This window comes from Rhea pennata, chromosome 3 (assembly GCF_028389875.1).
Source record: "Rhea pennata isolate bPtePen1 chromosome 3, bPtePen1.pri, whole genome shotgun sequence".
Classification (NCBI taxonomy): domain Eukaryota; kingdom Metazoa; phylum Chordata; class Aves; order Rheiformes; family Rheidae; genus Rhea; species Rhea pennata.
This window is the reverse complement of record NC_084665.1, coordinates 49,107,504-49,119,640: the sequence shown is the minus strand read 5'-3', so window position 1 is coordinate 49,119,640 and position 12,137 is coordinate 49,107,504. Positions and strand designations below refer to the sequence as shown.

Genomic DNA, 12,137 nt, shown 5'->3' with positions numbered 1-12,137 from the left:
ACTTGCCTTCAGCAGGAAGGGAGAAGCCAGTGACCCATCCACAGTAACTTAGACAGATGGCCAGGGCTTTCTGGTGGGAGTAGCTCTGAATCCCCTTCAGCCAGAGAGGTAACTGGTCCAGGGTCAGCCAATTCCTGAATATCTTGACCATTATGCCATGTTATGAAACAAAGTCACTCCTGTCCAGCTTTGTTTTGGAAGGAAAATATTGTATTTTGTGATGAGTTTGAACATGTCTGCCTGATCAAGAAGGAACAACTGCCTCCTACTAAGGCCATCGCATTAGCCAGTAGAGGAGCATTTTGAAGCAGTTCTGGGCAAGGGCAAAGGTCTGGTCATATATGAAACCTTAGATACTTTAGATGTTGCCAAAGCTGGAGTGCAATTATCAAACTTGTGTTCAAATACCTTAATGGTAAACCCTACTATAAAAACATAGGCCTTTTTCTACATCTGATCATCAATATATATCAAAAGCAGTGAGAGCATCTTAAAAAGCATACTTGCAAAGTCAAAAGATGCGAAAGGTAGCAAATATAAGTTCTGTGTAATATAATCTGTGATGGAATTTGTTATCTTTAATCAGCTGGCCTCTGCATGGAATGGAAAGATGGGAGCTCCCCTGTGCCTCAGATGTTCAGTATTATGAGCTCTTCTGAATTTACAGCTGAATTCTTAATTTTTTGTGTTCTTAAAATGGCAGCTTCTTGAGTCACCTCATTATAGGAGGCTCTCAGCTGTCATTTTAATAGTAAATTTCTAATCCTTTGTGGTTGTAAAGAAGAGCTTGAAAATATGGTTGGAATGTGTTTGCTGTTCTTATAAGCTTGTTATTGAGTAGATGGATTCAGCTGTGCTGAAAATGATACTTGATCAAGACTTTTCATAATGCATACTCACAAAAGGGCTGGAGTACAGTGCTGCCACATGAATCTGGTACTGCTTAACTTCCTTAAATGCTGAATTTTACAATCTAGATAATGCGGCTTTATGTAGGTTTTCTGTGCAAGGTCTTTAAAAAATACACAAAGATTTAAAAAGATATATCCACTATATGCATTGATAATAATTCCTATATCTATCATTGTCAGTATTTTGACTATGTTTTTCACTACTACAGCACGTATTAAAACCGCTTGAGTTACAGGATTCATTGCATGAGTTGTGAATGAGAGAGGGTTAAACTGAATGGAGAGAACCAGTGGGAACAGGGAGGGATCAAAGGTTTGTTCAGGGAAGAGAAGGCCCTTTCTGTAAGGTCCCTTATTTTGGGGTTCTGTTGCCTACATTGGCATATTTTGAAAAGATAGTGTGGAAGAATCTGACCTAACTCTGCACCTAAGCCTTCAGGCTGCAGCCCTTGCTGAGCATAGTGCTCTCTGATGAGGGCTTAGCTTGAGGAATTGAGTGAGTGCTGTTCTTTTTGAAAGTATGTTTTCGTGAACAACACAAGAAAGAGGAGGGAAAGGGCAGTTTTCATTGCTTTATAATTCAGCTAAACCCAAGTGGAGTTTCATGGGACAAAGCAAAAGTACTTCTTGAGCCTGAAGGCTTTTTTAGTCCTGCGGAATTTCAAAGGCCTGCTGCAATAAGTGGAAGTGCTGATGCTTGTGACCTTTTACTAGGAAGCCTCTTTTATAACAGAGTGATAGGCAGCCTAAATATAGTGGTTGCTACCTGCTTCCCCTGTAACTCACAACCCTTCTGTTGTTCAGTTGTTCTGTTTTCTTTGATTTTCTCTCTTATTTTTGGATTTGCTATCCCATTATTATTTTGGTTTTTTTCTTTCTCTGATGAAATTCATGAAGACTACCTAGGCCACAGCACCACAAAATCAGATGAGTTTCTGTCAAATTAAGTGTATCCCAGATTTATGTTTGTAGATGTCTTTGAATCAAAGCATAAGTTGATATTTAAATCAAGAGCAACAAATAGTTACTCAAGTGATACCTTAGCACTAGTATTGAGTGCTGAACTCAAATACCCCTCTCATAAATCAGCCAAGATTTTCATTTACTCTCACAAAGACATCTGGGTGACCTCTGAAGTATGATTCAGAAAATTATACAGCTCAAAAGTTACCTCGTTTATTTGTTTCCTGAGAATGACATTTTAATCACAAGAAAAATGAACTGAAAAGAGCACGGTATTTTGCAATCTTTCAAAATAAAATTACTTCTACTCCACTTACAGATCTTTATATAAAGACAGACTTGTTCTTTCATTATTATTCAGTTATATTAGGAAAAAAGACTTTATCTGAAACCCCTAAAATTTTGCTGAAATTTGGCTTATAAAACTTAAAATCAGAGAATGGGACATGTCACTATAGAACATATATATTTTAACTTTATGCCTCTGAAGACATTATAGAAAAACAAGAATCATTTCAGTAGTGCATGAAAAACAGAATCTGAAGAAATCTTAATGCTTGTAAATAGGAATTGGAACTAGAATTTTGATTTCCAAAGTCAAGAAAGCCCTAATATAAGAGAGTTATATTCCTTGAACAGAACCAGACTCAGTGTGAAAATATATTGCTTTAATTTCTCCAATGTTAAAACTGAGCTTAAAAATATTATTTAAAATTAGTCATGATGAATTTAAATATAATCACTTTGGCCAACCTAGATTGTGAAGAAATAATTTCCCAAAGCAGAGAGAAGAAAATACTTTTGTATTGGAGAGTAATGATTAGCCCTATCACAAATCAGACTGCAGGTAATTCCCAATGGATTTATTTACTTTGTTTGGTTAAAATACTATTGGCTTGCTAATTTTGTATTAAATAATTATTTTTTGCAGAAAGAAATCTTGAAATCAGATCTCATTGTTTGCACAGTTGCTGCTGTTCTGTCATTTGCAGTCAGTGCTAGCACAGTGTTTCTGTCATTAAGGGTATGTATCTTTTTTTTTTTTTTTTTTTTTTTTCCTGAGGTATTATTTCTTCTGTGCAAAAGCACGGAGTGCTTTAGCTGGAAAGAAAAGAGACTGTGGGAGTGGACTTAGAGAAACTGTATTTATCGGCCTTTTTGATGCTCAGTGCAATTAATTTATAGATACTTATACCAGAAATGGTATTATTTGTTTAGTGTTTTTTTCCTTAAACCTTTTCCTATCTTCACCTCTACTATGCCGCGGAACAGAGTGGTTAAACATGATCATGTGCCTTTTTTATCTCTGTATGGAAAAAAAAATGGTTAATTGTGTGTGCAGAATGTGTATTTCAAACAGAAGTTTGTTGCTTCATTTTCATAGCCCATATTTATATGCATGCATAGAATTGAAGAATCTGAGCATAAGAATAAAAGTAATTGTAAAGAAATACAATTATTAGATATATATTTTTAAAGTTTTTTTTTTAAATTGCTTGTAATTATAATTCTTTTCTCTCCTTTGGCCCAGCCATTTCTCAGCATTGTCCTATTTGCTTTAGCATGGACTGTGGGATTTGTAACACATTACATACTTCCTCAGCTTCGCAAGCATCACCCCTGGCTGTGGATCTCCCACCCCATACTGAAGAGCAAAGAGTATCGGCAACGGGAAGTGAGAGGTTTGTAGTAAAATGTAGGAAAATGTAGTAAAAAACAATGACTTGCAGCTTGTCTTGGTTAAGTGAAGAAGAGAGGAAGGAGAATAAATTACACTTTACATCTCCCTCTTATGAATAACATCCCCCATCACCTTGCATTTTTAATATGATCAACAACAAATCTGAACCTGTAGAAGTTGTCTCCTGAGACAACTTCGCAGTATCACACAGTGGCTGAGGTTGGAAGTGACCTCTGGAGACTTTCTAGTTCAGCCCCTGTGCTCAAAGCAGGGTCAACTACAGCAGGTTACTCAGGGCTATGTCTAGTTGCGTTTTGAATATCTCCAAGGTTGGGGACTCCATTACCTCTCTGTGCAACCTGTTTTAGCGTTTAGAGTAAGAAAGGGTTTTTCACTTATACTGAAATGGAATTTCCTGTGTTTCAGTTTGTGCCCATTGCCTCTTGTCATGTCACTGGGCACCACTGAGAAGAATCTGACTCCATCATCTTTATTCCTGCCCATCAGGTGTTCATACACATTGATAAGATCCCCCTCAGCCTTTTCTTCTCCATGCTGAACAGTCCCAGCTCTCTCAGCTTTTCCTTATAAGTCAGATTCTCCAACCCTTTAATCATTTTAGTGGCCCTTCATGAGCCATCATCTGATCTGCCTTTTGCATCTACGTTATCATCCTGTTACTTGCTGCTTTGCTTGATATGTTGTAATTCGTGTTAAGGCAACAGTATTTAAAATAGTTAAAAAACTTAAATGTTAAAGACTGATGAAATTAAGGCAGAATTACTTCTACTTTCAGACTTTTAGCTAAGTCATTTGAGCAGCATGGGTAGTGCAACTTAGAGCTTTAATTTCCATCATAACACTCCAAGAGGAACATTAAAATTGAAATAAACTAGTTTTCTTGATGATTTGCTTTTGCTTATGTCTGCTGGCTTCAGCAGGTGGTACCCTGATACATACAAGTATCTATAAATATTTTAGTATGTCAGGGTCCGATTTCCTGTTCTTACAAAATTATTTCCGCAAGCAGCAGTGTACTTTGAGAATCACAGCTTTTTATCCCCAGCTATCATCTTGTCTTTGCTTCTAGCCAGAAGCTCAATTGTCATTTCTTGATGATTCCTGTGCCTTAATCATTCGCAATATATTTTCTTGAGGTGTTTGAAATCCTGTTGTCAGAATACAGTCTGCTGAGGGATTTTAGTTTCTTCTTCAGCTAGACAACAAAAGGGTTCAGATCACTCTCAGTAAAACCACACATTAAGGATTTAAATATTTTTCTTTAATTATGTCTTTCAAAGTGATTACTTTCTAAACAAGGCTTGGATATGAAAAATTACGCAAGAAATTTGACTGAAGGTTGCCTTTTAACTTTTACTGCAATATGCCAAAGAAAGTGTAGAAGAGACATAAATCTTATTCACAATATATCAAACTGAAAAACATCGTTCAGAGCTTTATCTCCTTAATAATCAGTAATTTTGAGGAATGCCCAAAGTTTATTGTTTGTTACATTAACTTAATCATAAAAGACAACTATAAGATTTCTTTGCCTTGTCCTGTTCAAGTCCATCTTCATTTGTCAGCAAACATTGTTTTCCAAAATGCAATGACTCAGCTTTTGAAAAGGTTGAGAGTAGAGATATTGCCAGACTGATCTCTGCAGATGAGTTTCTTTTGCTTTGAGATCAGCTGCATTTCCCATGCTATCTGCTACAGGCAATAGACTTTTTTAGCTTCTTTTACAGTCCTCATTTTCTATACAGTCTGTCTCCTCTCTTTTAAGTATTACTACAATGTATCTGGTGTTGTGTTGGAAAATAGGATTAAAATACTGTGTGTGTGTGTTTGTTTTTTGTATGTTTGTTTTTCCCTATACCTTCGGCTGTTGCAGAGGCTTCTTATGGTCGGGGGTGAGAGAGTTTGAAGAAAATATTATGTAATCTTTTTGGCAGATACACCTGTCATCTTGTCTTTTTTCCTTTACAAAACCTGTAAGAAAAATTTTGGAGTAGAACTCGAAGGCCCCCTGTTTGTATAGAAAAAGAAGCTCAGAAAAGGACAGTGTCCTGTATTTGTCAGGCACAAACAGTGAAAGAACAAGTACACAAAAAAGGTATCTGTTAGGAGCTTTTACTGCCTGGATACTTTAGTTTCTGCCTGCCTTCTTTTGATAGCAAAGGTAGCGCTATGGTGAGAATGAATGATTGCTTGCAACTAGATAAGCATCTACTAATGGCAGTTCCATAGGTTTATTCCTGGCTTTGTTTCACTGACTTTAGGTGAGCCATTTAAACTTGCAGACCCTCCACAAAATAGCAATTATTAGAGCAGTGCTCGTCATCTATTCTTAGTTATTGTTTTGCTTGACTGCAGGAAGAAGGGCTGAGTTTATAATATATGAGCTTATGGTACGATAAACATGTAGAAAGTAGTGCAAGACTGAGTGAGAAGCCCTGAAAGACTAGAGCCCATGACTTCGCTTTCTTCCCCACGATTTGTTTTATTCCTACCTCCCCCCCCCCCCCCCCAAACTGTTTTCAAATCGTCAGCTTCTTTCTGTGGATTCCCTCTGAATGTGAGCTCTTTTTTCCTGTCTGTACTGTCTAAACACACCTTATTACACCTTTGTCTCCTCTTGTGGCCACTTTATTTTTGGCCTACTTGATAGGCATGTCTATTCGAGCTCAAGTTCTTACATGGAGCTCAGCCTTTCGGAGATGGATGAAGTTCTTTAGTAGAGTTCAGGAGTCTTGAAAGCAATTTGTGGTCAAAGAGAAGGAGAGATAGAGGATAAAAGCTAAATTCCAAAATAAATGGATATCTCTGTGTGCCCTTTAGGTAATATGAAAAGAAAATATTTTATGTTAAAAGAAAGTGATAGAGATTGAGAATATTTTCCATATGTAGGTTTTGCAAGCCTTAACCTAGGATACTGGCAAAGTATGACTTAAAGCTAATTTGGAAAGATAATTTTTAGATCTTTCTCTTTGTGCCTATACAACATACAGTCTGTTGATTAAGCGTGTCTTCTTTCCCTATCATTAAACAAATGATGAAAATGTGAGTATACATAATTATTTTTGCAAGGAAGAGCATTGGAGATTCAGTAGCTGGAGCTGCTATCCCTGAGTCAGTATCAAGTTTTAAATTTAATGTTTTTCCAATAATCTTGTTTAGCTGAGCCCAGTTAAGAATAAATACATTCCTTTTTTCAATACACAAATGTTTCTGCACTCAGTTCACCTAAGTTCTCTTAACAATTTAATTGCATAAAGCATTCAGTTTTTGTTTAATACTTGCATTAAGCACAGTGGTGGTGTTAGTAAAGACTACTGCAGAATAAGATATTCCTCATTGGTGACTGATGTGATCCTGGCAGATACTTTGTGCAACAACTGTTTTTGTGATATCTCAAGAAATATCTGTGACTATGTCTAGTTCTTGTTAGTTTTTCTGTCTTTAGATCTCAAAGGACCTTTCCCTTACAGAAGTCAATAATACTTTACAAGACAATGAGTAATATTTTGCCACTTTAAGATGAAGAAAGAGGCACAGAGTACAAATGAGGTTCTGCAGGTCATCTACCAGGTCAATTGTAGAGATGAAGACCTATCCAGAATTATTAAAGCACTAAAGGTGCTATTTAAATAAAGTGATTAATAATAGGATACTGCAGGATCTGCCATTTTAGTATGTGTCATCTCTTAACATTTCTGAGTATTTCTGGAGTGTGGTTTTAAGAAGCACAGTAGATACTCTCCAGATCTGAGGAACAAAGTGATTCCTTTGTTGCAAATGAATTACTGATTCTATAAGGTATCATAATTTAGTTGGTTGAGTATACTTACTAGTGTGAGCTAACTAGTATCTTTACTTCTATGGTATTACTGTACAAAAATGCTGACAATGTGATGGAATGGTTTGTTACCTGAATTTTTATTTCAGATGCTGCTCATTTGATGTGGTTTGAAAGGCTTTATGTATGGCTTCAGTGCTTTGAGAAATACATCTTGTATCCAGCTATTATACTGAATGCCCTCACCATTGATGCTTTCTCAATTAGTAAATACAAGAAGCTTGGTACACAGTAAGTTGATTATAACTCATAGCATGTGAGTAGCAGACTGTTAGATATAGACTAAAAATTGAGAGATGAAATTTGTTTCTTAAATAAGTCTGCCTGTCACAATTTGCTTTTGTGCCGTTATTGCTTTAGTATACAGTAATCATTAGCTCTGCTGAAAGAGAAAATCAAAACTACCTCAGCACGTGCTTAGACATGACTGAAGTATGAGAAAAATTAAAAGATTAAAGAGCTATATATAGATGTCTATGGAATGTCTAAATGTCAGTTAAAAGCAAAGCACAATATGGCAGTCTGCAGGTGTTTGATGGGCATAAATACAGTGGGGTAGCTAGAGTTAATCAAATGAAAATGAGAAATCTAGGCTGGATATCAGGAAACATTTCTTAACAGTGAGGATTTTTAGGACTACAGATTAGCCTCCTAAAGGAGTTATCAGAAGCTTTTAAGGCTCAGTTATTTAAGGCTAGACTGGATAAAATATTCAGCAATGTAGAATGGTGGATAGTCCTGCATTAACAGTGACTTGAGAAAGATAGGGATATAGATGTAAGCTTTTCCAAGGCTGATATCTCTGATATTAAGCAGAAGTGGTGATGCTGATCCATGGATTCACAATATGATCCTTGCAGACTGCCTTTTATAGTAAACATTTTGGTCAATGACTTACCTACTGCAGAGATTCAGCAAGCTTAGTGATTGCAGGATCCCCAGGGTGCAGAATTTCTGCAGTCTTATCAGAGTGACAGTGATGCAGATGATTAAAAAGAGAAGCAAAAGAAACAAAAAAAACCCAACAGCCTGTGTTCAGGTTTCAGTAACAGGAAAAACTGCTGTGGGGAGAAGGAGGGGATTCTCAGCATTTGTAACAATTTAGAATTTTTATTATAAGTAATCTATTACAAAAAAATTTCAATATAGAAAAAAGGTTGTTTTAATTGTTCTTCTTTCCTAAAGAGGAACACTGGTCTCTGCTTTAGGGACTACACAAATATAAGAAAATGATGGTCCCTGCTTAGGAGCTAAAACTAGAACTGAAGTGTTAGCTATATTTTGTTTGTATTCATCCAAGATAAATGCTTCTCCAGAAAGATTCTCAACAGTCACTCAAAGATAACCTGTGTAGTTTCCCATTGAGCTTTTTCTCTCAGGCATTTGGGAGATGATAGGGCCAAAGTGGTTTAGGAGCTTGTGTGTGTTGTGCAGGGTAAAAGTGAAGTCACATTCGTCGCTGTATTTGATTTTGCAAGGCTGGCAGAACTAAAAAGTAATCAAAACCTCATTTGTCAATAGTTAGCAGACGTGAACTGAGTACATGCACGGAACAAATGTGTAGATTTGAGAAGGTACTAGAAGGTGGTATTTATACATAGTCATTCTTCAAAGCTAGATTGCACTTTAAAATATCACCTGCCTCAAGTGTTCAAAAGCAGTAAGTCAGTCCCTCAAAAATCTGGAGATTAAAGAACGTAATTACATTTGTTTCTGCCTCTGATTGCCTTTAGGGGACTAGCATAACAATCCTTTTCTTCCCGTTCCCTCTTGTGTCTGTGTGATCATATTGGGTTTAAAACTACCTTTAAGCATGCCCATAAAAATACAATTTCTGAATGCTGACCAGAGAAATTCCACTTAAGGTATGCCCAGACTTCAGTTAAAGATATGCAGTGGCTTAGGGAGACTAACCCTATATATCTTTAGTACTGACAGCAGTGGAGCCATAGTTTGATGATGACTATAAAGCCCAAATAAGCCTTGGGTGAAATGGAGATACACTCCCTTTTTTCTCCTGAAAAAAAAAAAAAGCATCAGTTTTCTCCTGATGCTTTGCTGTCTCATATTCTGCATAGGTTTCCAATAAGCACTATTTCTAGGCATCAAGAGCTAAGTGGGAGTAAATGAGGGGACCTTAGATTCTTCTTGGTCCTTTATGTATTGTGTTACTGAGGGTTGTACTTTTCTCTGCTCTAATATGTAAATACATATTTGGTGTTGTTCAAACATACTCTAGTTATTTACCACAGAAGGAGCAGACCATATCATTCCTTAGAGAACAGAAGATGTTCTTTCTTTCTGTGTCTGAAAGTGTCTAAGGTGATATGGTTTGGTATGATTTTACTTTGGAATTTTTCTCCACTTGGGTGGGGTTTTTTTTCAAAGCAGCTTCAGCTTATTGTGTTTTAAAGGACTGATGCAGTTTACTTCTTGGAGAGGGAGAAAAGCCTCCTTCTGTCAGGAGTTTACTTGAAAATTCCAGGCACTGATGTGCTGGTTATTAATGGGAATTATGCTGACAACCCGAAATGACTTCCCATGTTACCTACCACAAAGACTTCAGAAATAAGCTGTTCTTCTCTCTGTCTGTCTACTGGGAAGTAAAGCCGCAGGAAAAGCATTTTATGTGGCAGTATCTTTAAAGAAGTGGGATAATGAGCAAATTATTTTCTATTACCTTGTGAGAACGTTATTTTATGTAGCATACTTCTGTGTGAGATGCTGTGGATGTTAACAGCTCTAGTAAGGAAAAAAAATCTTCCTTTTACTGTTAGTTTTCTTTGTGAAATTCTTCCATGTTGCAAAAATTTTCTTCTTTATGAAGAATATTAGATCCAACCAGTTTGTTCATGACACACTGGGATGGCTTCTGATGACTTCAGAATCTATTTAACTCGGCTGCTAAGTTTTCCATTTGGAAATCTGGGGGCGATTGAAAGGAACAGCTTTGACAAGGTAAGAAAGAAGGTCACATGACATTTCATTTATTCAGTGATGTCCTGGTGATCCTTTAGAATGATCTGTACTCAAATAAAATTGCATTTTCATTAAGGGAGATACATAGTAATGAATAAATGCCACACGACATCAGCCTGGAAATGTGCAGGCTGCGAACCTTATAGAAATGATGAAAACACAGTCTGAGTCAGGATATCCTAGAGATCTTTCCGTGCTTGTTCAGAGCTTTCTGAGCTGTCAAGTGTTACTCATGGCAGCAAGTATTCTCCCATTTCATAGCAGGGTGGAGGAGAACCCCCCCTGCATTTTGAAAATACCTGGCCTACCTCATTGAGTCACTCAGAATGGATTAAGCTCCCTGTGTGTTGTTACCAACATTAAAAACAACACACCTCCCAAAAAATGAATGCTCTTACATTATTTAAGAGACATCATTTGACTCCCAATTCGCAAGGAGTTACTTGAACGTGTTTAGTAGGTTTGTATTGTCTTTTCAGGAATAGATCCAATATAGTTCTTAGGCATCAAAGTGCAAGACTACAATCCAGACATACCTGTTCAACTGCAAGAAAATCCTGGAGGTGCCTAGTATCACTAAATACTTCTGAGTTTGACTTGATGGTTATTTGGAAACTCCAGATATACTTCTGAACATATTCCTAGCTTTCTAGGTTGGATATTACACTTGTTCCATAAGCAATCCTGTCTTGGACGCAGAAATCGAAGGGTTCTGAGCTGAGAAATGTTTTTGCAGCATATCCAATACAAGAATAGGATTGAGTCTACAAAATACTGCTTTGATTTACTTGTTTTTAAAAACCTGGATGGAGAAGAAGGTGTTGCCCATTTCATTTAACAAGAATCTAACTGTTAAGCATTTACCAGGAAAACAGACTATAGAATAGCTGTTTGCTCTTGATCTCTCCTACTTTGGTGGTAAGGGAATTATTATAGGAGTCATGGGTCCTAATTCCTGCTCCTAATCTTATTCCTGTGTTGTTTAGTGGTTAGTCTGGAGCCCAGTGTCATCTCCCATCTCTGGGGAGTGCCCACCAGCAAGGCTATAGAATCACCTTCTGTCTCTCTGGCTAAAAGAAGCTTTAACTCTTGACACAGATTCATCATAAGGATTTGAGGGTGCCTTAGAGGGATGAGATGAGAGTCTGGGTCCCTTTGGAGCTGGGAAGTATTAGAATTTGGATTCCTTTCTTCCCAGGAGAGTGTTCTAACTGGTAGGCTGCTGCAGAAACAATTGGCACCACTAATGCTCTTCTGAAAAAGAGCCAGCTCAGTTCCCTGTAAGAATGATGAGAAGCACATAGCTATGCTGGAAGGGGCAAAGAATCCTCACCTGCAGTCTTGTGTCAGGCTGATTTAAGAAGGGGAAGCATTTTCTGACATACCACTATCCTGAGGCTTTCCTGTTGACTAGCTCTAGATAGTTGCCTACTCAGCAGTCTGCCTGGTCTTCATTCATGCTGAAGATGGAGCCAACATGCCTGGCATTGGATTTGAATTCTATTTTGATGACATAAAAGTCAATAATGTGCATTTCTAGGCCCTTTCCAGGATCTAACCCCCAAGCTGGGTTGTAATTATCAAGAGATCAAAATTACAGTCTAAGCAAGACTGTCTTTCTAATTCTGTAAAGTTATCTTAAAACTAAAATATATGAACTACAAGTTTCAGAGAACTGATAGGTTTACAGAGACTAGTAGTTTTCTAAATTAAAGGAAGGCTAATATATTCCTACCATCTTGCC

At 37.1% G+C, this 12,137-nt stretch overlaps 1 protein-coding gene across 1 annotated transcript in view; it reads left to right on the top strand.

Annotated features, from left to right (window-relative positions):
* PCNX2 (pecanex 2) overlaps positions 1-12,137 on the top strand; it is a 161,362-nt gene that overhangs the window by 75,671 nt on the left and 73,554 nt on the right. Inside the window, exons 18-20 of the mRNA XM_062572269.1 lie at positions 2,806-2,898; positions 3,406-3,556; positions 7,504-7,645. Coding sequence (XP_062428253.1) covers positions 2,806-2,898; positions 3,406-3,556; positions 7,504-7,645 — 386 coding nt within the window. The remainder of the gene's footprint in view (positions 1-2,805; positions 2,899-3,405; positions 3,557-7,503; positions 7,646-12,137) is intronic.